Below are 25,980 nucleotides of genomic sequence, written 5' to 3'. Positions count from 1 at the left end.
CTGCGAGGTGGAGACACAGTAAAAATATTTTAAGGTACTTTCAAGAGAATATAATTTCCAGACGATCTAAGCATAAGCATTGGAGAAATATGGCTCCCACACCTGTGAGGAAGGCGCTGGAGCCTTCCTGCTTCCTACTCTCCGTACTGAATCTGAAACTTACTTGAAAATGAGGAAAGGGGGTGTCAGGTTTCTGCATAGTAAGTCAGTCAGTTCTCATTGGCAGGGGCGTCGGATGTGAACCGGGAGCACAGGTGGGGCTCAGTATCTACCCAAAATACGCATTCAATTTTAAAGTTCTACTCTCTGGCCAGTTTAAAGGAAGTAGAAACCAGCCATTTAACATCGGATCTATTTACACATCAAAAGATCTCAAACATCTTACCAAAGGAGTTTACTGACAGGTTTAAAAAAGAAAGAAAAGACGAGCAGACTGGAGGCAATGACCTACCTTTCATCTGTTTCTTTATGGGTTTCGAATGGTCCAGCCAGTGCTGAAAGAAAGAAAATGTTTCCTTAGAAACTAAGTATGTGCCCCGAGAGCTCCCCCAACCCCACCCTGTGCTACAAACCCGGGTGGTTCCACTCACAGAGACCTGAGACTGAGTCAGATCTTGACCTCCTCACTGGAGATCTGACACAGCTAGGTATGTTATTAAAAATTCGTGCCAGGAGAGGTGGCTCAGTAGTTAAGAACACTGGCTGTTCTTCCTGAGAACCCAGTTTAGATTTCCCAGCATCCACCCGGCGACTCACAACCGTCTGTAAAATCCAATTCCAGGGAATTTAACGCCCTCTTCTGACATCTGTGGGCATTGTACTCACATGGTGCGTGGCATACATATTCAGGCAAAACACCCATACACATAAAATAAAAATAAACAAACATGTAAAGCTCTAGGGATAGGAGTTCGGATCCCTGGAACCTGTATAAAAGCCAGGTTGGTGGAGTAGTAACCTGTAATTCCAATTTAGGAAGGCAGAGAGAGGATTCCCAGAGTAAGCTAGCTGATGAGATTAGCAGTATCAGTGAGCTTTGGGTTTGATTGAGAGACCCTGCCTCAATGAATGAGGTGACAAAGCAATATCAACCCTCCACATGTGCCCATACACACGCAAATATGCATGCGCACACAAGCCACACATGTAAACGGAAAACCAAATAAATAGTTTGCTTGGACATGGAAGTGCATTTTTCTTGCAGCCAAACATTCCCAAGCTTTTAAGGAGTTCAGCAAGCTCTGAAACCCCTAAAAGTTTGATCTGTAAAGTCCCTTCTAAAACTTCTAGGTCGCTGACATTACTGATGGTGCACTATGCTGCTGATCTTCCCTGGTGACTCTGGGTCTCCAGAGAGCACAAACTCCCATTTGTTGGCTAAGCGTTGGTTACACACCTGCCTTGTGGTTCTGACTCCCTCAACTCTGGAATCAGGAAAACAAAGTAAGGGAGCCCTCACTCCCTTACACTCCCAACCCCCACCACTGACAGAAAGACAGGCAGATGGTTCAGCTGTGGCCAGCGAGGATTTCAACTGCTCCTCATACGTCTCATATAATCTACTTCAGTTTTATCTGCTTAAGGAGGTTACAGAGCCATTTCCCTCATCTAAACATTTATGTCAAAACTGTTGACATATGCTCAGGAGCTGAACTTCTACAGAAAGCTACATATGAGAACACCAGAGAGGTATAACATCCAGATAAAGCTATCCTAAAGAGAAGACATTATGAATTAAAAATGCATTTTATCCCTCTGGCCTCTGTATCCCACTTGGGTACATGGCAGACCATGGAGTGTTATGCCTATGATTGCATGGTTGTACCTGGGATCTCAAGACAGAACAGCACTCACCATCAACCACCCAGGAAAGGTCAAAATCACAACCTGAGGTCTGGTCGCTATCACTCTCATAGCGTTATAAAGCTGAACTGTTGTGAGTCAGGGGCTATCTGCACTCTGAGTCTCTCAGATCAAACCCTAATGGCAAGGGACCATGTGGCTGGTGGCTTTTGTGCTTCCTGTGAGGGGTCCAGGTATGGTACTCAGCTTGTTCTTACTGGATCGAGAAATATGAAGCATGACTTTCGAAATAATTTTGTTATATGTAAGACAATTCCACTTGCAAGGTGCACACAAGTCTGCACCATGAGTGCACAAGAAGGCTAGAAGAGGGTGTTGGGTCCCTCAGAACTGAGGTTTCAGATGGCAGTGAGCTGCCATGTGGGTACGGGAAATTGAAATCCTTTGGAACATTGGCCACTGCTCTTAACTGCTAAGCCAGCTCCACCAGCCCACAGTGTGACTTGTTTTTGAAAGGGGGGGGGGCAGTGAGGCAATGCTCACCATCACTGTAAAGCAAACCCAATGTACACGGGAACTTCACCGTTACAAAAAGAACTGGAATGAAACAGGCAAAGTCGGCTTCTCTCCAGCTGTTCTAACCAGAGGCTAATTCCGCTGACTGCCAGGGACTCGCAGAAGCAATCGACACCACTCACATGTTACTAATGAGAAAGAGTGGGGCTGAATGAGCACAGTGTACTCCACACCTAACTGCAAAGCCTGAGAGGGCTGTGTAGGAGGAGGGGGGATGTGGAAACACACAAAGAAGCACATAACAGATGAATTAGGATGCAATAAGTGTGCAGGCAGTGCTACGGAGAGGAGGATGCCGGCCTTTGTCATCTCCACGCTGCCTAGGCGGGGTAATAAAAGCAGATCGCCGCGGCAGGATGCCTATCTCAAAGGCACATGGCTGGGATGCTACATCTCATTGTCGATAGCTTTGAATTGGCAGTGACCTACATGCCCACCAACAAAGACAGGATTCAAAAATGGCTCATCTGTATAATGCAATACTATTTTAAAAGGATGTAGGCTGATATTTACTGCCGTGACAAGAGAGCCACAGCACAATGCTAAGGTAGAAAAATAAATCAGGTAGGATCCTGTGTATAGAAAATGACTATTTTCTATACAGACATGTCCAGAAAGATCTGTTGGGGATTTGGAGCAGGGAGACGGGGGTGATAATAACATGAATATCATTTTCTTTTGCTTTTCTAAAGAGCCTTTTATTTTAATGAGATTATCATTTAGGGGCAGGGAGGCTGGTTGTCTAGTTTGTATTTATTCACTGTTTGCCTACTAAACACATTTGTTTTCTGAGACAGGATCCCATGTATCCCAGGCTCGTCTCAACCTCTCCATGTACCCGAGGATGACCATGAACTTCTGATCCTCTTACTCCCACCTCCTGAGTGCTGGGAATGCACACCCAGACTGCGCGGTAAGGAGCATCCAACCCAGAGCTTCCTGCATCCTAGGTAAGCACGCCAATACCCAGGCTACATCCTCAGCTCCGTACCAGGCAATTTTGATTAGGAATTTGCAGAACAAGAATCAAACCTCACCACTGCCCTTAAGCATGCCGAAAACCCCTAATCTCGTCCTGGGAAGGATAGACACAGAGAGGATAGAGGCATATTCTGCCATGTACCACGCTAATGTCTATGACCAAGCCTGTGCTTAGACGAATTCACAGTTCCAAGGGACAGAAAGCTCTCCTGCAGCCAGCCTTTTAGTAAAAGCAGCTCCAGACACTCACAGCTTAGAGGAACCCACCCTCTTCTTTCCTTTCTCGGGTTTCCTTATTATTATTCTGAGTAGATCAAGTTCAAAACCACCTTCCCTCTCCTTCCACTGCTGACCCTCATCTCCATCCAAGCCCAACTTGTGCGGCTTCCTTGGCCTGAAGGAAACTCTGATTGTCCATTACAATGTTGGATGAGCTAAAATAAAGAAGCTGGTACCCAGGAGTCACCCAAGAGCCACCAGGCACATTTGAAAAGCATCCATTGCACAGATGCGCCTGGTGTGCCTGCTCCATATTTACCACTCAGTCTTCTATATCCTCCTCTACAGGAAGATGTCCTATGGAACGTAAAATGTCCACGGCTCTATGCGAGCTCTATAAAAACCTCAAGCAATGCCAGGGTTTATGGGCCAATCCAGGAGGTGAAATGGCCAAATGTCCACAGTTGAGGCTAACATCAGGGCAGATGGATGCCAGATGCTCTTACGGGCAGCAGCCAGCTCCATCTGGGGCCACACTGCTAACAGGGCTCCCTTTATCTGTCTTTATGGGGCTTCATCATTTGTATCTAAAGTGGGGCTTGCAAAGAACGAGACCATGAAATACCTGGTGCTTTGGAAGTCAAGAAAGGAATCCAAAGTGACATCCTTATTCTGAGCTCCTTGATTCATGGGGCTTTTCAGAACAGGAGTTGGTGACTTCCTCAGAGGCAACAAGAAAACTACTCACTACCCTGAAACAGAGATGATAAAGACTATCTTGTGTCCAACCAGCTCAAAATGACCTGGCTTTCTTCACAGCTGCAAAGGCTTACTAGCTGCTGATCACTGGTGCGGCATCCCCCCAGAACCCCACACCCTGTGACTTGAATACCAGGGCAACAAAAGCCAGACCTGGCACTTAAAAACTTGTATCCCACATCAGCTTGAGAGCTGCACTGGGAGCAGCAAATCCTGTCAGGCATGTTCCCCTGTATTTTAGCTAAACAAAGCAGACCAGCATCAGCAAAGATGACAGCAGACAGCCCGAGCTCCTTTGCAGACCATTAAACCAGTCACTGTCGGCAGACCGATGCGTTTCTGAGTTCAGATGGCAGGACACCGAGCTCAGACCTCTCGCGGGTGTTAGCAAGGTGATTTCTTGTCTGAATCTGTCGTGCCGGTCCATCTGGCAAGCTCTTTCCATAAATCAAGATGTGGGATGTGATCCTGGCAGAGACCATCTGTTCTCCTGGAGCATCGGCTCCGGAGATGCGACCGGCATAGGCTGGCTGGAGAATTTAATGATCCGAGTCCTCAGGAGAAGCACTGAAGCTCAGAGGTTATAGAGTCTGAAATCTTTGTTCACAGAGCCCTTGCCATGAAGGCTGGGTGATGGGACTTTTAGAATCTAGTATCCCGCTGTGAAGGCTGAGTGATGGGACTTAGAATCTAGTATCCCGCCGTGAAGACTGAGTGATCGGACTTTTAGAATCTAGTATCCCACCACAAAGGCTGAGCCATGGGACTCATGGGCTAGTAGTTAAAATTTCCTTGGCTTATCAGGAGTTTGTAATTTGCCTTGATATAGGAGCCAGAAGGGGTCTGAAGAGGAAATCATATCCACAGGATGAAGAGAGAAGGGACGGAAAGAACACTTGGGGTTCACTCTCCAATTCTGATTCAGGGCTGGGGATAGGGGAATTAAGAGACTAGGATGGGATTTAAACTCACTGTTAGTGTCAGTGTCCCCAACTCAAGACCTACCACAATCCAAATCGGTGCTAAGCACCATCTCTACATGCAGGAGGGGTCACCCTTCCTCTTCATCCAGAATGGAGCCCACCAAACTCAAGAGTGTTGATGTGAGACTTCCTTGGGGATGAGCCTAGGTCTCCCTGCAACAGCTTCCCACTAAGCATCGCTCTCTGCCATGTGGACCCTCCCCTCACTGCGGAGTCAGGGACAGGCTACTGGAAGTCTGTTGACCTTCTTCAGTCTATGGGATGCTTCTCTAGTCTGCCACACGTGGAGGCAGAAGATCAGAGTTCCTTTCCTGCTCTGCAACCTTCTGGTATGTGGTCCTGAGTAAGCCTCTCACTTGCCCCTGCTTCATCTTTTCAACATATGCTGGCCCCCAGTATATGTGTGGGATCAACCACTTCAACAGCTGGAAGGAAGAGGTGCTGTCTGATCTTCTGCAATAGTTACCCACATATCACATTTATACACAGCCCTTTCTTTCCTTTCTTTCTTTCTTCCCATCTTCCCTCCCACCCTTCCTCCCTCCCTCCTTCCTTCCTTCTTTTGTAGTGAATGCTCAAACCCAGGGCCTTCTATGTGTTGGCAAATTCTTCACCCCTGAGCTACAGCCCCAGCGCTGCTCCAGAGTGTCATGAGGCACAGTAGTGTTGGCACAGGTACTTGTAATGACCTTCTGAGACACTGGTAGCATGGAGCCAGGGGGCACTGCAGCATCTCCAGCGGCCACCACATCTGGGTGTCAACTCTGCTGTGCAGGCCTGCCTCTTAGTTGCCGGATTCACAGTCGTAAAGAACAGAAAAACAGCGCCTGGACTATCCTGGAGGAAAGGCCAAAATTGGCTTCCCTGGATTTCATGCTGCAGAATGAATATCAATGCCATCAATAAACCCCTGTTCCTGTTGGGAAGGGGTCAGTGAGGGAGACCCTGGGCTACACATGTCCCATACAACACCTGCTCCTTGGATGGGAAGGGAGGCACCTCTCCCGTCAAAACTGTTGCTTCAAGTCCTGTCCTAAATCCCTGCCTCCCCTCTGCTTGGAAAACTCCTCTTCAAGTCCGTTGACACATCAATGCCTACTCCTCATCTTCTGTTTTATCTGATGCTCAGGTCTCTCCTCTGTGGACCTAGCCACTGCCTGTTGGAGGACTGACCACAGTGTCCTCCATGGGAAACACCTATCTGTCTCCCTGACCAGAATGCACCCGGCAGGTACAAAATCTAGCTCATGTCTGCAACCAAAGAGGCTGGCCCTGGTATGCCCTGAGTCAAGGTTGACAAATGTTCTCTTCCCATTTGTGTGTGTGTGAACGTGTGTGCGTGCGTGCATGCACTTCTCTGTATTTACTGTGCAAAGTACTGGACTTTGGAGTAAGATCAAATTTTGGATCCCGGCTTTGTCCTTACTCTATTGTTTACAAAGTTTCCAATGTCTCTTAGCCTTAGATTCATTCCCCTGTAAAATGGGTCGGCTTTGTGGTCAGCTTTATAGCTGGATGATGGACGCTGAAGAGAAGTCATTAATGCTAGATCAGAGTGGGACCCCAGTCAACAGCAGCTACCATAAGCAGGTAGCAAGCAGAAAGGCCGGGAGCACATGCCATAGGCCCTGGCTCTCTGCAGAAAGCTTGGTTATATAAACTCACGCTCCCAACCTCTGCTCTACGTTGATCCCAAGTGCAGACCTGCAGAGTCCTGCAGAGTGGGTCCCTGGGTGGCCTTCCTAAATGACATGGAAAAGGGAAACAGGAGGTCCCAGCTCCAACTGCTAAAAATAGGTGATGCCAACAGGATTTGACAGTTGCTTCAGGGCTGGGCAGGGTACCATGGAAACCAGGCTTGGCTCTTTTCAAGGAGCTGGGGAGATAAGCTTGGTATACACAGAACTGTGCCCAATGCCCAAGCACAGCCAGCCCTGGGGTGCTTGTGTCAGGGGCTGGGTGGGGATGGGAATATTTGAGGGAGCCTCAAATGTGAGGCAATATGCCCTCTCCAATGTATCATTCCTTCCCAGTGTCCCGTCTACTGCTCCTTCCTTCCCAGAAACACCATGGCATCTGACCACCTCCCAGCCCCTGTGAACATCAGTAATACCCAGCAGCCTTCTGGACAGACTCTCTATAGGGTTTCTGAAATCCCCCACAGGTATGGCAGATCTGTCGCTTCCACCAGCTGCATGGTCTGGGTGCAATCACCTTGGTGACTTTGTGTCCCCCCCAAATCTGAACCAGCTGGAGAGAAGAGGCTGCTATGGTCTGGCTAAGGTTTGCCCCCAAGGCTTGGGTGCTGGAGGCTTGGTCTCTAGTGTAGTGGTGCTGAGGTCCTGGAAACTTTAAGAGGCGGAGCCTGGTGGGAATAAAATAGGTTACTGAGTCCCATCTTCACCAGGATCAATTCCTGGGGACTGAATCCATTCTAAAGCAAGACCACCCCGTACCCATGGCCTCTTCTACAGGCAACCTCTTCCCTTTCTGGTTTTCCAATGTATTATGACCTCTCTTGGAAGCCATGCAGATACAGCCACTTCCTATTGGACTTTCAGAGTCTAAGACAGTGCGGTAAGTAAACCTGTTTCCCTTGTAAAGTACCCTGAATCAAGCATCTTGCCACTGCAGTATGAGATAAACATACAGAGACCCACAAGCACGTCCCGGAAGATGTTTAAACCTTTTCTCCTCTATGAAGCCTGTACACATTATTAGCACGCATACACCACACACACACACACACACACACACACACACAAAGCACACACACACACACACACAAAGCACACACCATACAGACAGGAACACCCAAGGCTCAAGCGTACAGTGTGCCCAAGCAGGAACATATACCTGAAATAGAAAACTTCAGTTGTGCTACCAAGTGATTCGTCAAGGCCTAAATGCGCCCCACCACATGAAAAGAACTACAAATGCCTCTCTACGATAGCTGCTAGTGGGTATGTGCCTTACTCCCCTCAAAATGAAGAGGAAGTCGTTAAGTCTCAGGAGGTAGTCAGAAAGATCTACTTATCTTTCTTTTTATCTGTATGATGAGTGCCTGCATATATGATGTGTACCACATGCAATACCTATGATGTACCACAGACCAGAAGAGGATCCTCTAGGACTGGAGTAACCACTGCCATGTGGATGCTGGGACCAAACCCTGGTTCTCTGAAAGAACTGGAAGTGTTCTTAACTGCTGAGCCACGCCCCCAGCACCATTTGTTTATATCTACAAATACCAAACCCAAGGACACGTAAAAAGGCTTCAGAGGAGGCAAATGAGCTCCAAGGTTTACATAGAGGAAAAATGTTCAGAGAGCTAAGGACACACTTCATGAGCCATGAGCTAGTCTGCAGAGATGATCAGAGAGACACCCAGAAGTTTAAGTAGAGGGAGACATATCTGTTGGGGAGGGGCCCGGTGAAATGGCACAGACACAGGCTGGCACCATCAGGACCAGTCTGCGATGGCATCAGCTGAAAAAGCAAAGATCAGGGTAATAGGAAGGACCCTGGAGGCAGCAACGCACCTCTGACGTCCTTGGACTTGAAGTCAGAAGGGATCTCACACCTGCCTCACAGAAGTCTCTCACATCTGCAGAGGAAGACGCCAGAGCAGCTTCAGGACCAGCAGAGCCAAGATGTCTGCAGGTGTCTAGTCTGGGCAGGACACCTGAGCCCTGCTGTGAACATCCCTCCTGCTCCACGGTGAAAGGGCACAGAGATGGAACCGCCTGCCAGCCAAGTCAGCAGGGCTTCGTGGCAAAGCCTTTCATCAGAGAATCACATCCAAAGCCTTCCAGGAAGCTAAGCGGCTGTAGACCTGGGGATGAGGACATGGTGGCAAGCCAACAGGGCCCTTGGTTCCATAGAGAGAAGTGACATCTTTCTAGCTGGGCTCCTCCAGCTAGACCTGGAGCAGACACACCTGCAGACTAGTTACTGGCCATCGAGACAAACTTCACTTTACCAGGTGAGGAAACTGAAGTCGAGAGAGAAAAGACAGCTTATCCAAAGGCCACCAGATGGGTCAGAACCAGGAATAGGGCCCAGAACTGGTCCCAGCCCCAGGACTGTAGATCTAATGAAAAGCACCATCCACCTAAGGCAGAACAGAGATGAGTTTGGGGGACGTGAGGGGCTAAAGGGTATCGGAGGCTAGGGTGGTCAGGGGATGCCAAGCACAACTCTGAACATGGTTGCGCTGGCTGGTCTTATACCAACTTGACCAAGCTAGAATCGTCAGAGAGGAGGGAGCCTCAATTGAGAAAAGGCCTTGTAAGATCTGGCTGGAAGGCATTTTCTTAATTAGTGATTGGTCAGGGAGGACCCAGTCCATTGTGAGTGGTGCCATCCCTGGGCTGGTGGCCCTGGGTTCTACAAGAAAGCAGCTGAGCAAGCCAGTAAGCAGCAGCACCCCCCTCCAAGGCTGCTGCATCAGCTCCTGCCTCCAGGTTCCTGCCCTGCTTGATTTCCTGCCCTCACTGCTTTGGATGATGAACTGTTACATGGAAGTGTGAAAAAAATAAACTCTTTCCCTCCCCATGTTGCTTTTGGTCATAGTGTTTCATTGCAGCAGTAGTAACCCTAAAGAAAGACAGTGGTTCTCAGGAAGCGACCGGAAAGGAACTGTGGGTGCCACTGCAGAAGGAAGATGCAAAGGCAAGCCAACTCCTTTACCCCAAAATGGAGTAAGGATAGACAGGAAGAGAGGCTTGGAGATACAGGGCAAAAAGCACAGGAGTTTGGGGCAGATGGCCTCCGTCTCCTCTGCAGGAGAACAGCTGTTAGACAGAATTGGTGAGGATAGGACTCGAATTCTGTGGTAGGAGCCAGAAAAGGAACCAACGGCACCTGGACACCTGTGAGAAGCTCGCACTCCTGACACACAGCTTGGAGGCTTGGACTTGGCTGAACCTGTGATCTCTGCTGCAGACAAAAGACATAGGCGCTCATCTCCAGGAATGCTCAGCAGCCTGGGAGAAGCCACAGGGAAAACAGATGGGTGTGGTTCCAAGGGAGGTCAGAGAACAGCACGGAGGCAGGAGAACCAAAAACTGAGTGGGGACCACTGCCTAGTCACTCTAGGGCAGGGAAGAAGGCAGAGAAAAGAGGAGCCTGGGGAGTGGGAGATGGGTCAGAAGGACAGGAACAAAGGAATCTGTGAGGTTTGCCAAAATGAGGTTTAAATGAGAGAAACGGGGTCTCCAGAATATGGTCGGAGTCAGCAAGGCGAGTCCTAAGTTCACCCAGGTGAAGAAAAAATAAAGAAGCCTGGATGGATGTGAAGGCCATGAGGGCAGAGGGCAGACACTCAATTTTAAGGAAGTAGACGGGGCTAGGGAGACAGAAAAGAGAGGGTAGGATGCCTCCCTGGAACTCATGGGGAAAGAGAAGCTCCAGCTGAAAAACAAAGGACTCAGACAGTCAAGCAGGCAACAGTTGTTGTAAGGCAGGGACTCTACTGAGAGCAGACAGAAGCCCTAAGGTACAAAGGGAAGCAGTGGTGCCCAGGTGCACAGACACCCAAGGGATCCCTCCTCAGGACGATGCAGCCAGGAGCACCAACAGCCAGATTCCATCACCTCAGGGCTCAGCATCTCCCCAAGAGTCTCCTGCAAACCTATTTGCCAGGCACCAGTTTTGAACAGCTGCAGCTGCATCATCTTATAGCTCTCCCCAGGAAACATCTGCTAAGTGTCTTCTTCCACGTACGAAGAGCCTCAGCCCTCCAGCTCAGACACATTCCCGGAAAACCCAGCTTCCGAGGCGCCGTCTCACCCAGCAGCCATTCCTCCTGACCCACACTTCTAGTTTTAGTCTGTGCGTGGTAGGTGTGCGCCCGTGCACACGCACACACGTGCACACAGGGATGCATGTGGTGGGTAGAGGCTAATGGGCTTACTCCTCAGTCACTCTTCACCTTGTTTGTGGAGCCAGGTTTTATCACAGGGCCCAGAGCTCGCAGATTAACTAGGCTGGATGAGCAGTAAGCTCCAGGGCTGCAACTCTTAGCACAGGTGAGGGACTCTCTCCGCCTCCCCCAGGGATGCAGTGTCATACCTTAACACACTGCTTGACACGGTGAGGAAATCCCAACCCGGAAACTCGTGCCCTCACATCTGCACTGCGGATCCGTCTCCCTGGATCCTTAATTAGCCTTAACTCTCCACCACCTGCCGTGCTAGGTCCATCCAAGGTATCCACCACCTTCTCATAGGAATAGGGCCCAGTGTGTGACAGTCACTTAGCAAACACATTTGGAGTGCTGGATGCATCGTCTTTGAAACCCAAAGGGGTATCTTGTTGGGAAGAAGCTCTGCAAAGTCACTCCTGCTCTTAGAAAAAGAAGTGCTAGGGCTGGACAGACGCTCAGGGGTCAGCAGCACTGGCTGCTCTTTCAGAGGACCTGGGTTCCATTCCCAGCACCCACACGGTGCTCACAAACATCTGTAACTCCAGTCCCAGAGGCTCCAATGCCCTCTCTGGCCTCGGCCACTGCAGGCACGTGGTGCAGAGACATAGGCATGGACAGAACACCCTTCCAGCATAAAATAGTGTTGTAAAAAAATAAATAATTAGTTTAAAAGAAAGACCGCACTGAGCTGTGTGGAGGTCATTTGCTCGAGCATCTGTCTCCAGAGCGCGAGGTGAGTCTTTTCTGACTTCCCATCAGCTCCAAGAGCTAAGGCCTGCTCTGACAGGTCCCTGAAGGCCCCCTCCCCTTCAGCTGTGCTCACAGCACCTGCTGTCTTCCCACCCAGGTTCCGCCAGAAGGTGATGTATCCACTTCAGCCACCACTGAGAAAATATCAAAGTGATTTCTCCTTCCACCCCTACATTAGCCGTGCGCCTATCGTGTGCCCTCGTGTTCAGCCATGTTTCCGGAAGACATTCCGGGCACAGCCTCCTGGTCAGTGGCTACCTCGAGGGTAGGAGGAGCTGACAAGCAGCCAGCATGCACTTCATTCGGGCACCAGCACCACCTGCCAAGCTCATCTCCGGCACACCATCTCGGTTTCACTCTTTCCCCGGTCAGTGTGGAGTGCCTGTGGCACTGCCGTTAGCGTGAAGAGCCAATCGTTCTCGAAATTAATCCCAGCAAGACGTACCGTGACCTGGGCGGAGTCGAGGAACTGCAGACCAAAATAATCGGTTTCCACCAGGTCCAAGTGGTACACGATCTGGTCGAACAAATCCTGGCCTTTGGCATGTTTCTGGAAGACAAACAGGGACATGAAAATTAAGGGTATGATAGCTGGATAAGAAACAATATTTTTAAGAATCCTTTTCTCTCCATAAATTGCATACATACATACAACTCTGTAAATAACTAGTCTTATTTAAGTTAAGTAAGAATTAAAGACACTCAAATCCCGTGGGTTCCTATGAGATTACACTGTCCACCCTTCTCTCCTTACAAGAAGGAGGCTGTCTGGATGCATGACCTTTCGGTAGGAAGCTTTGCCCAGACCAGGCAACCCACAAAGAGGTGTTACGGGCTCTCCTCCAGCACAGCCACACCTGGCTGTCAAGGCAGGCCACCTTAACAACTGCGCTAGTTCCTGTCAAATGGCTCGGCCAGTCCTCTGCTTTTACAGGGCAATCAACCAAAGCCCGGGGAAAAGAGACCTGTCACAGTGCACAGCCATCCAGCTAGGACTCAAACCCAAAGCCCAGGTCCACTCCAGGGTTCTGTGTGGTTTGCAGATGGAACATGAACACGAGAAGAGAGGCAGAGGCAGTGGCCACACCCGCTACTTAGAAACAGGCGTGACCTTGGAAAGCCACAGCTCAGGCTTCTCCCTCTGCCTTGCAAAACAGGCTGGTGGCAGATGCCTTCCCCGCCTCCTTTTAGGAAGACAGAGATCTCCAACAGAAAGCTGCTGCAAGAAGACTCAGACCTTTAGCTAACGAGGAGGCTTATTAGTACCCATGGAAGCAGAATGCAGGCGTGTGTGTCTGATGCAATCTACACCACGGCAAACACATTTAAGCTAGGTGTCAGAGAAAACACTGACAAAGAAAACAAACAGCAACTCCGTCCAGTGACTGGGGTGCCAGCTCCTTATTACAAACACAGGCAATCAATGGGGAAGCAGCTGGCATCACCTGACCCTCCCCTGTAGGGAAGAGCAGGTAGTAGTGAACACACAAATCAACTCAAGACAGACCCGGCCTCAGTAGAAGAGAGAGAACTATGAAACGTCCAATGATACGCAGGCACTTCATGAGCACGGCTGAGGGGGTGGTTGACGGGAGATGCCATCAACAGTATGAGCCAAGTAACCAGAGCAACAATGAACTAACTGTATATTCACGAGCGAAGCTTCAGTACTTCAAAGGCACTAAGATGTCAAAAACTCGCAAAGGCAATTTAGAACACGGGGGAAGTTTGTAAATCATATATCGTCGTCACCCCAGCCCATGGGGAAAATGTCCCAACACCATTCAAGAAGACCCAAATGCACAGATGCTCAAATTCCTCATACACATGGCGAGTAAGCACTGCACATCCTCTCACATGACTTAAATCCTCCGGAGACTCATGACACCTGAGACAGCACAGATGTTATGTGAAGAGCTGTTCTTGCTCCACGGTGCTGTCTAGACAATGACCTAACGTGGAGAATGTATAGAAGCATCTATATGTGTTCAGTACTGATGCAGTTCTTTGTCAGTCATTCGGCTCCAGACAAGGATGCAAAGGGCCAACTGTGTCTGATAGAGACTTTTATCCAGAAAAAAAAAAAGAATTATTCCAATTCAATAATGACAAGTATCCAATTGAGAGCCAGCAGAAGGGTGCATACAGTGTTCTGAAGACATGCCAGGGTCCCATAGACACCTGGAAAGGTGAAGCATCAGCAGCCACAGGAACAGGCAAACCACAGCAACAAGCAGACCCCGTTCCAAGCCCACTCAGATGGCCACGAAAGACAAGACCTAAGGCCAAGTGCTGGACACGCTGCACTCCTCATATACCGCTGACGGAGTAACAGACTGCAGCCACACTGGAAAAGGCTCCATCACCTCCTGAAATGGTGACGTTCAGATGAGCACACGGCCTGGAGTTCCATCTCGAGGCATATATCCAGGAAAAATAAAAATGCATGCTCATGAAAATGCTGTACATGGATGTTTGCAGCTTTATTCATTTATACCGAGAAGGCAGGAACTACTGAAATGGCCATCAATGGATCAAAATACAGAATATTCATTTGGTAGACTATTACTACACCATGAAAAGGACTGGAATACTGATGTATGCTACCACACAGATAGACTCAGAAAATGAGTGACAAACTCCCAATTTAGGTGGGACAGCTTCAAATTTCCTGCTTCACTGAGAAGTCTTCCAAAACTCTAGGTCAATAGGCTGAAGATGGATGCCCCAATGTTACAGAAGAACTTTGGGTGACTGTTCAGGCAATCAGATATCTCTGTCATTTCTAGAGTATTAGAAACTGCTTACAATACACTTCTCCGTTACTCAGGTAATATTATATCCTTCTGGGATCTTGGATGGAGTTGAAGACTAGATAGTTATAATTATAGTTTTCCTTAGTTATGATAAGAGATAAATTAGATATGAAACTTTAGGCACAAAAAATAGAATAGATGGAGTATTTTCTTTAATTTTGCCAAATACAAATAGACTAAATATTATAACTATAATTCTTGCTTGATACCTGTTTTGTTATATGTAGTTTTACATATGTTAAAGATAAAACCTTCCTTTTTAACTAGACAGAAAAGAGGATATGCTATGGGATGCCCTCTGAAGCTATGAATATGTTTTATTACCATTAGTTAATAAAGAAGCTGATTTAGCCAATAGTCAGGCAGAATAGAGCCAGGCAGGAAATCCAAGCAAAGATAAAGGGAAAAAGAAGGCAGAGTCTGGGAGAGGCCAGCAGCTAGAGAAGCAAGATGTGAGGTAACAAGCCTCATGCCTCGTAATAAAATATAGACTAACTGAAATTGGTTAATTTAAGATGTAAAAGCTAGTTAGTAATAAGTCTGAGCCATTGACCAAACAGTTTGTAACCAATATTAAGCCTCAAAGTGGTTACTCAGGAACTGACATGGGGGAGAGAAACTTCCAGTTACAATTTTGCATCTACTAAAAGCCTCTGGACTGCACACTTAGAAGGTGATGAACACCATGTGAATCCCAGTAAAGCTATTAACATACTAAATACATGTTTCCTTTATTGAAGAATTTCAATATGTCAAATAATCAGAAATGAGGATGCTGCAACATCAATATTTCAGTCTGAGTGACTGCAGAATGGCAACTCCCATCCCATCAGGTAACCAGGCACTGTGTCTCCATGGCAGAACATCCCACTTCCTGAGTCAACAAATTGCTTCAGTCTTTCCACAAAATCTAGTCTAGAAAAAACCTCTAGGAACCCCATCATGAAAAATACCCTAATACTAGTATAGGAAGGAGAAGAGATAGGGTATGGAGAGTCAACCCTAGGTTCGAAGAGACTGTCTTAGAAAATGCAAGGTCAAAACACACGAACACACTGTCTAGGATACACACTTGGATGAAGCTTCACGGTAGAGGGCAAAAACAACATCACAAGGTCCTGGCTTCCAATCCTCAGCATCCACAAGACTAGAGATTGGACTCTCTCCTTTCTGGACCAACTCCTCTGAAGGCAACAACAACAGAAGCAGAAGGCTAAATGTGCAATGAAGGTCTCTACAGTGCATCCCACTGGAGAGAACAATCCAGCTAACATCCCAAGCACAAGGACAAAGGACAGTGGCCCGCCAGCATTCCAGATGCTGCCCTACCAGTAGAGAGGACGATTACAAAGAGTGAGATTAGTGTAAAGAAGTAAAGGAGCTTTGATTCCAACTACATAAAAGCACATGCACCGTAGGACTGGCAAGATGGCATGAGGATCAAGGCACTTGCCGCACAAGCCTGACGCCCTGAGGCAGAGCTCTGGAACCCAAGTAAAGGTGGAAGGTGAGTGTCATCTCCACAGAACGGCCCTCTGGCTTCCACACAGACACCATGGCACATATACACCCTCCCCCTGCCACATGCACCAGGCACATACGATAATAATAAAGTGTTAAAACATATTTCAGGATATTTCCTGAAATAAAAATAGACACATTCAAATGGAAAACAGTGAATGTTTTCCATTAAACTTCTCTTTAAAACTGACCTTTGGACAGCTGTCAGACAACAAATACGATTGGGGGAGGAGGAGGGGGGAGCCCAAACGCGGGCACTCTGCCTTCTTGCCCATAACAAGCAATCCTCAGGATATGTTCCCTGTTGCTCTCCAGTGCAGTCAGCCGCAAGCAACACCTGCTATTGTGGAGCCAAGGCTTCATTAAGGAGTTCCTAGTGGGACAGAACTAGTTAAGAAAGGCTTTAGCAGCAGGACATGGCAGAAGACCTAGGCCGGGAGGAAGCAAGAGACCATGCTCGGGGCCCAGATGGACTACCCACTGTGACATGAGGGAGTTCATAATGCCCCCCAACCACTATCCCCAACCCAAACTTGTCCTATAAGTGTCCACATGGTGCCATGAATATGTAGGGCCACAAAACTCAAGCAGCCCCAAATGTGGTCTATATCCCACAAAACTCAAGCACCTCCAAATGCAGTCTGCACCCCACCTGTGCCTCTCTGCTTGGATTCAAGACTTACCCTCCAATATATAATCTCATCAATCACAGATTATTAACAGATGCTGCACAGAAAACAGGGCCAGCGCACACCAACACTAGATTTCATTCCCAACACTATTCCTTCTGGATCCTTAGTGTAGAGGCAAAGGAAGGAACCTTTTCATGGGAAAGCAATCCTCCTGTCATACCAGACCCTCCCTTAGTGGATCCAAGGCTGCCTCCTGTGTAGCTGAAAACACCATCAACTGTGTTCCTAACTTATCTTCTGCTGGAATAATGAATCCCCAGCTGTCCTTGCCAGCTTCACAGAGAGAGGGGAGTGAAAGCAAGGCCAGAGGGGTCCTCACAGCAGACGCCCAGGGGGTCACTAGAAGGATGAAGATGGGAAGGTTGAGGGCATGGCACTAGAGCCCACTATCTCTCAGACCACCTACCCTATAAAGTCAGCTCTCAAACCTCAAGAGGCTCCAGATAACTCAGTTTACCTGTTCTGTCAAACACCTCCTCACAAGGAGCAGGGTTATGCTCCCTCCTTCCAGTCCCACAGTTAGGGGCATGCCTGTAACTTTACACGGGATTACTTTGGGGTACAGCTGTCTATGCCCCCCATCTCATGCTCGCCTGAGTAATCACATCCCTGTCCCTCCAAAGCACAGAGCCCAACTGTCACACATCAGACCCCACATAGGTGAGGCATAGGTGGATAACCAGGGAGCCATATGGTGGGGTCTGGGCTCAAGAAGGAAATGCTGGGGAAGGGCTGTGCAACGGCACCAATCACAGACTAATGGCGCATCACAAGCGGCACGTCTAAACACGAAAACATGCTTGTTGCAATATTTTCCAATTTTCCAATCCTGTATTCCGGGAACCAGCACCTAGGGACCCAACTGCACTTCCAAGGCCATTTACCTAAACACGATTTTGTTGCAATTATGTGAAGTGCTGTCTAATGGTTACCATAGGAGATAAGTTACTGTGGAAGCCATTTGTGATGCTCTGAAATAAACCAAGTCTTCCCATCGGTGCCAGATTTTGCCGTTCACTCATTTAACAAGCATTTGCTGATCGTTCATCAACTTCCAATTACCCGTCCAAGTCCTGGAGATGTAGCGGCGGGAGGGGGGGTTAGAAACCGAGAATATGGGCGCGCACACCTGTATCTGAACCTTGGCTGGTGGAGACAGGGGAGTCAAGGGCTCAAGGCCATGCTCCGCTGTGAGTTCTAGGCCAGACAGGGCTACAGGAGCTCACGTCTCAAAACAAAACAGAACAACAACAACAAAGCCAACAACAACAAAAACCAGTACAGCAGCGAATGCCCTTGATCCCACTATCTGGGTGGCAGAGGATGGTGGTTAGGTGGACCAGCCTCGTCTACTGAGCAAATTCCACACCAGCAAGGGCTACAGAGTAAGACCCTATCTCAAAATACAATTAAAAACCCTGGGCTGCCATCCAAGTACTAACCAGACCCGACCCTGCTTAGCTTCCGAAATCAGACGAGATCGGGCGCGTTCAGGGTGGTATGGTCGTTTGGGCCGGGCGGTGGTGGCGCACGCCTTTAATCCCAGCACTCGGGAGGCAGAGGCAGGCAAATCTCTGTGAGTTCGAGACCAGCCTGGTCTACAAGAGCTAGTTCCAGGACAGGCTCCAAAACCACAGAGAAACCCTGTCTCAAAAAACCAGAAAAAAAAAAAAAACCAAACAAACAAAAAAAAAAAACCCTGGGCTGGAGAGATGGCTCAGCAAATTCAGGAGTATTTGCTGCTCTTCCAGAGGACGTGAGCTTGTTCCCAGTAATGTATTAGGGAGCTTACAAGTGCCTGCAACCCCAGCTCCTGGTGATCTAACACCCACTTCTGGCCTCTAGGGGTAATGAATGCACTCACATGCACAAACCTACACTCAGGCACATAGACACAAGTAATAAGAAATAGATACATAGGCACAGAGATACAAGTAATAAGAAATAGATACATAGGCACATAGACACAAGCAATAAAAAATAGATACATAGGCACATAGACACAAGTAATAAGAAATAGATACATAGGCACATAGACACAAGTAATAAGAAATAGATACATAGGCACATAGATACAAGTAACAAGAAATAAAAACAGAACTTACTTTCAAAGCCTAAATAAATAGTCTGAAACCAAGATAGCTACTCCCTGCTCACTGCAGGGAGTCCTCAGCAAATGAACACTTGCTGAGCATCTAGGTTGTGAAAAGCAGCTTAGGACACACACAACATGTACCTTCTGCCCTCTGAGGCTGCATGTCCTGAAAGGGACGCCATAGTCAAGCCTACGGCTCTAGAATGCAGTGATGCTGTGCCTATCACCAGACTTATATGCCAAGCTGCCCCCAATACGGCCAGCTCTAGCAAGCTTTGCCTTGAGTTCTTGCAGCCCTAATTATTTTTTAATATTTATTTATTTATTTATTTATTTGCATTGGCATTTTGCCTGCATATATGTCTATATGAGGGTGTCAGATCTTAGAGTTACAGACAGTTGTGAGCTGCCATGCAGGTGCTGGGAATTGAACTAGGGTCCTCTGGAAGAGCAGCCAGTGGACTTAACCACTGAACCAGCTCTCTAGCCCCACAGCCCTAATTCTTATGCTTCCCACCTCGACATCTCATTTTTCCCAAGGACGAGCAGCTTTGATCAGTGTGCCTCTTTGTAGCAGCACCTTCTGATTTGACGGGAGCTGAAAATAACAAGCTCGTTAAAAGCTGCAAGGAGTCCATAGTTGCCAACCAAAGCTGGGGTGGGCAGGCAGGCAGGCAGACAGCTACTAGGGAAAGGCAGGGACTCTGCTGTCTCTGCTAGCCAGCCGGGAGGCTACTGTGCTGACTCATAGGTTCCTAGCCCTGTTTCTGATAAAGGAGACTGCTGGGCAGCTGGCGTTTTCACTGTGAGCCCTAAATAAAGGAACTACGCGACCTTAGATAAGATACCATTGGCAATGTCTTACTGCAACCCACCCCAGCTGCGATGCAAGCAGGTCAAACTTAGTTATAGATCAAAGACGGCAGGAGTCAACCGTCCAGATCTCATCCGTCTCCAAAATAGAAAAAGCCAGGTTTCCCGGGTAGACTTCAAAGGAAGAGGGAAGCTAAGCTGCGCGTGCGTGCTCAGTGAGTGAGTGTGTACTTTCTAGTTGGGAGCTGAAGTGGAAAAGCACAGGGTCTAAACAATGAGAGCGACTGCAGGAGCCCTCTCAATGCACCTGCTCCACATCCGTCACACGGCATGTCCCTGTGTGCCCCTCTTTCCTTCCATCTCCATCACTTCATACCCAGGCGACAGCGGTAGCCCTGAGGGATCCCAACACCTCTAGGTTTGCATCTGCCCACTACACCCTACTACCACTGCTACTGCGTCTCTGAGAGAAGCTGTTATTTGAGATGGCTTTCTCTGTTCCAAAGTACCCACGGGGGAAGCAAGCGCGTGCGCCCTCCAGCATAATCAGGGACTTTGCGAAACCATCCTGGCCCAAATTCTGAGAAGTTCTGCCTCTCCCTTGGGCCCTACGAGTACCCTGAAATCCAGTCAAGTTCTGAAGCCTGAAGCCCTCCAAACACAATATTCATGCCGCCTTCCGTAGCAGCCCTGCCTGTACAGTCATACTGTGTCTTCTCTCCTTCGCCTTAGGTTCTCTTCTCCTGCCCCCTTCCTATCCTGACTACAGCAAGTCAAACCTGGGGCCAGCACCTTCCCTGCTCATCATCGGTCTGCTGCCTTCTGGAGTCTGGAAATTGACACAAGTATTAGCGCCAACATGGACTAAGGAGAATCCTCAGTCCCCACGAAAGCTTTCAAATGGCCCACTGTTTCAGAAGTCTGATCTCGCCATGCCAATGGCGAATTTATAGAAAAGAAAATACAGAATTTTCTATAACTGGCTGGAACCTGAGAGCAAAACTCTTGTATAAGCATCACTCCTGACCCCAGAACCCCTGTCATCTCTAACACCCATTATGACACGGGTGTTTTATAAATAAATCATATCCCACCAGGCAGTGGTGGTACACGCCTTTAAGTCCAGCACTCAGAGGCAGAGACAAGTGGATCTCTGAACTTGAGGCCAGCCTGGTCTACAGAGTGAGTTCTAGGACAGTCAGGGCTACACAGAGAAACCCTGTCTTAAAAAAAAAAAATCATTTCCCATTGTGGCCTCTTCTAATGGAAATCTATTTATTTACGTATTTTTTTGTTTATTTATCTGTTTTGAGGATTTTTTCCTGGGGGTAGTACTGAACTGGGGATCAAATTCAGGGCCTTATACATGCTAGGAAATGCCTTATTTTATTTAGACGGGGTGTTACTAGGTAGTCCAGGCTAGAACTATGGTGTTTCTGCCTCCACTCACTGAGTGCCAAGATTACAGGAATGTGCCACCTTGTTCTTTTACATACAAAATATAAATTTTGGATTCACACGCAAGGGTCAAAACAAAAACCTTTAAAAAAAAACAATTTTGCAGGGCTGGTGCTCAAACACAGGACCCTGAACAAACGAGGCAGGCACTCCACTGAACTGCCTCCCAGCCGCTATGCCCCTCATTTCTGAACCTATGAACAGCTGAGTTTTCTGTTTGTTTTCAAATGTGCTACCATTAAGTTTCACCATCCTTAAATTGGCCTGAGATCTGTTGTGCGTTAAGTACAATAAGAGTTGTGCCTGTTATTCCATCTCTCACTGACCCATCTCACTTTTATAACGCGGAAGTGCCATAGGCAGGCCCGGGGTTGGGGGGGTACCCGAGTACCGGACCCACAGTGCCTCATTAAAGGCCCTGTTATAAATGCACAGCTGTTCTAACAGCCTGCACCCCGTGCCTCTGTTGGGTCACATGCTGTACTAGAAACCCAGTTCCACGACCCCTCCAGCAGACTGAACATGACCTTCACCACTCTTGAGAAGATGGCAATGCTCTCGTGGGTTCTGTCAATCTTGTTCATAGCTGTATCAACGAGAAAGCAAGGAGGATGCCTGCCAACTGGTGCCCCACCACCAAGAGAGCAGGACTGCTTTCACCCAGACCTCTGGCCCCGCCAGGACACAGACCTAACACCATGTGCTTTGAGTCAAATGCTTACCATAGCACAAGGTGTCTAAGGTCTAATAATCCATCAAAAGGAAGACTGAGATTAGTCTGGTTTGGGATTTTTGTAACCCTACCTTGATCTCTAAAGATCAGCTTCCTTCTCTAACGTGTTAATACCCCCAGTCTAAGCCTGTCTCAGAGCCCGACCTGGGATGATAGCTGGCTTCATGGCTGCTTGTTCCCAGAAGGCACTGCCTCAAGGCTAGAGCCCACAGTTTCTGGGAAGCACTTCTTCCATGTTAGTCACCGGCTCTCCCAAGCCCTGCTGCACTTGCCAGTTTTCTCTCTCTTTTTGCTTGTCTTTCCTTCCTACCTTCTGTTAGCAGAGTTGTTGGAGAAAGAAAATAGCTCTCTTTTAGAGATTCACTCAAATCCCAAGTGACCCAAACAAAGCCAGTTCAGAAAGGAGATTTCTTCATCGTAGCCACATGCTGATCAGAAGAGTGTGTACCAGTGACACTGGCCCCCTCCACCCCAAGTCCACCTTCAGGATCCTGACATAAGGTTAAGGTTCAAATGGATAGGGAGGCAAGAGTTATACACAGCCAAACGGTCCTGGTCAAGTGTGGTCCCACCCGCCATTGACCCATCCATGCCTGGTCCCAGTCTCTCCTGCCAGGTGTTGTCAGGAAGGTATGAAATGTCGTCTAACTGACTGGCACCAGGCTTCAACATTTTCCTTCTCCCGACCTGAGGTTCCTGGGGAAATTCTAACTCCTAGGGGCTACTGTTTTAATAGTCTGATGGCCAAAAAAAAAGAGGCGAGAATGTCTCTTCAAGATATCTCCATTCCTGCAGGACAGCTGCTGCACCTTCCCCACCTCTACTTTTTCCTTTTCAGTGTGGAGATCTATCACCACGAAGCCTCCACTTGCCAGTTTTCTAGGAACCTTTGTAAAAAAAAAAAAAAAAGCTCTGTGATAGCTACACACACAGCCCAACTGGCCTAGGCATGTCCTCTAAACACATGACACCTAGTCGGGAGTGCTCAGACCATTGGGGACGTGCCCTTGAAGGGGTTTATGGAGCTCTACCCAAATCCCATCTGTTTTTGCTTTCTGGTTCACACATAAATGTTTTTTTTTTCTCTGCCACCTGAGCCTACCATGATACGCACCTGCTTACTACAGGCCCAAAGCAATGGGACCAGCTGCTGTTAGACTATAACCTGCATAAACACAGGCCAAAATAAAGCTTTTTCTCTTGCAAGTAATTACTTTGAATATTTTGTGACAAAACATAGAATAACTAGAAAGGTCCTCATTGTCGATATAGCTAAGTCATCATAAACAAAGAAGATAAAGATGTCATAAACACAAACAACTAAAATTACCAACTAAGTCACTCTGGAGGAAGAAATACTATTTCAGCAAGTAGAGAGAGATCAAGATCTCTCAGAGATGAAGATCACTTGCTGCTCTTGCAGAGGGTACCCAGATTCAGTTCCCAGTATCTACATGGTGACTCGCAACTGTCTATAACTCTAGTTCCAGGAAATACAACAGTGTCTTCTGGCCTCTGCAAGCACCAAGCATGCATATGCTTGCCTGCCTCTCTCTCTCTCTCTCTCTCTCTCTCTCTCTCTCTCTCTCTCTCTCTCTCTCCCTCTCTTTCTCTCCCCTTCCCTCCCTCCCTCCCTCCCTCTCTCTCTCTCCCCCTCCCTCCCTCCCTCCCTCCCTCCCTCCCCCCCTCTCTCTCTGTGTATGCGTGCATGTGTTGTATATGAAAACAAAATCTTTATTTTTGGAGACTAAAAACTTGATTGTAAGCCAGTAAGGGATGCACACCCGTAAGCACTGAACTTAGACAGGAAGTTCCCAAGTTCAAGGCCACCCTGTCTTAAAACATGCCCTCCCTAAAGGAGATAGATCCTCATACAACTCACATGGTTAGATTATACAGTTTCTGACTGGCAGAACAAGCATTGGAACCCCAAGTCTTCCAGGCTTTCTGTGTATAATTCTTTTTATCTTAATCCACAGCTTCCTGGGCCATCTCATTCACCACCTGGGCTCTGAATGCATGCTAAGTGTTCTGTACACAAGAAATATTTATGGGTGAGCATGGTTGTGCATGCCTTTAATCCCAGTACTCAGGAGGCCTACATAGAAAGATCATATGTTTGAGGCCACATAAGAGTATGACATGTTTGAGGTTATGTCAATCTATGTTACACAATAAGGCTGTCTTACAGGGAAAGGTGTGCTGGGCCTGGTGACAATCGCCCTTAGTCCTAGTTAAGAGGCAGGGGCAGATGAATCTGTGTGAGTTTGAGACCAGCCTGGTCTACACAGCAAGGACTACACAGCCAGCCAGCATTGCATGGTCAGATACTGTCGGGGGGGGGGGGGGGTAGAAGGAGGAAGAGGAAGGAGGAAAAGTAGGGAGGGAGGGAAGAAAGGAAGGATGTTCTTTTAAGTACAGAAAAAGAAGAAAGAAGAAAACCACAATTTTTTTCTTGTGCTCAATCCAACCCATGACGACCAAACACTACCTGCAAACAGGAGTCTGGCTCTAACAACTGGGACAGAGCCAGATCTGAGGGAAGGAGAGGAAAGTCCCCTCTGGACAGCTGGGAATTCACAGCAGGGTGGAAAGTAGATGACACTGAGCACCAACAGTCTGGGCGGCTCCTAGAAATCCAATTCTACTAAATCAGAGCACATGATATTACCTTCCTGTTTGCCTGGCTACCAGTCTCTCGGAAATCGGAGGAAACAACATCACCACTGCTCTTCATTCTGAACAACAAGGAAGCAAGAATCCTTTTAAAAGGACTTTCGTCTTGGCTAGGAAGTCAGTGCAAGGGGTGTTGCTGCCAGGTCTACATGACCCCCTCGGGTCACTGCAAGGGCCCTAGATGAGCTAGTCCCCGCAGGAGGACCAGGAACTCTCCTACCACAGAAACGCAGCCGTGCTCACATCAACTAATGGAGAGATCAATAGAGAACATGAAGGCTTTGTGTTGTGTTATCGATTGACTATTGACCAGCCTGCCCCAGCTGATAAGCAGTCTTTGGGCCAAGCTGTATTTAGATCTGGGCAGAGAGTCAAGACTCTTGGCTCCTCCCTTCGCACCTCCCTCACTAAAAGCAGCGAGGAGCACAGGATTCTATCAGCCTGGATCCTATGAATATTTCCTTGGATGGGGGGTGTGAGTGGGGAGCAGGGATCAAACCAAGGGTCTCACATATATGAAGCAAATGTTCTCCACTGAGCCACACCTCCAATCCCTTGACGATATATATAATATATAACATATAATATATATCCATGAGGATACATAATGTCTGCTGGTGAGCTCCATGTCTGTCAGCTGATACTTCTACCCAGAGATGTGAGCAAAACTCCTGACTTAGTCTAAGGGATGGGCCTCCCACTTACTCCACAAGATGCTGGAAAAGAAGAAAGAATTCCCAAAGCTCATTTTTGGGGATGCCCTGAAACACTTCAAATACGCTTCCTACTCTTCAGAGAGACAGTCACACTGCCTGTGGACTCCTCACACGACCTACTACACTACCCCACTCACAGAGACCTCCCTAACGCCAGGGCCTGGGGACATTCCATTTGCCTGGTACCATGTCACCTGTCACAGTGCTTCTGTCTTGTTCCCTAGCAAATGGGACAGGGACAGGAAATGCTCTGAGCAACCTGGAAGGCTGAAGCCTCCTACACAAAGCAGGAAGACTGTCCTGACTTTTAGGCCACAATGCTTTTCACAAAAACAAAACCGCAAGCAAGGAGCTGTGAGAGAGTGCTTGTAGACCCAGCACTCCAGAGGCTGGGGACCAAAGAGCTGGAGTTTGAGACCAGCCTGGGCTACACGGGAGGTCCTGACTCCAAACATCAACA

At 48.1% G+C, this 25,980-nt stretch overlaps 1 protein-coding gene across 7 annotated transcripts in view; it reads right to left on the bottom strand.

Moving 5' to 3' along the window:
• Epb41l4b (erythrocyte membrane protein band 4.1 like 4B) overlaps positions 1-25,980 on the bottom strand; it is a 147,991-nt gene that overhangs the window by 90,799 nt on the left and 31,212 nt on the right. For all 7 annotated transcript variants that reach the window (XM_075967171.1, XM_075967173.1, XM_075967175.1 and 4 more), the window contains exons 2-3: positions 12,446-12,550; positions 452-494 (exon numbers count right to left, since the gene is read on the bottom strand). In XM_075967171.1, coding sequence (XP_075823286.1) covers positions 452-494; positions 12,446-12,550 — 148 coding nt within the window. The remainder of the gene's footprint in view (positions 1-451; positions 495-12,445; positions 12,551-25,980) is intronic.

The sequence above is a fragment of the Microtus pennsylvanicus genome, chromosome 3, assembly GCF_037038515.1.
Source record: "Microtus pennsylvanicus isolate mMicPen1 chromosome 3, mMicPen1.hap1, whole genome shotgun sequence".
NCBI classification, from domain to species: domain Eukaryota; kingdom Metazoa; phylum Chordata; class Mammalia; order Rodentia; family Cricetidae; genus Microtus; species Microtus pennsylvanicus.
The sequence above is the reverse complement of the archived record's forward strand: the minus strand, read 5'-3'. Positions and strand labels throughout refer to the sequence as shown.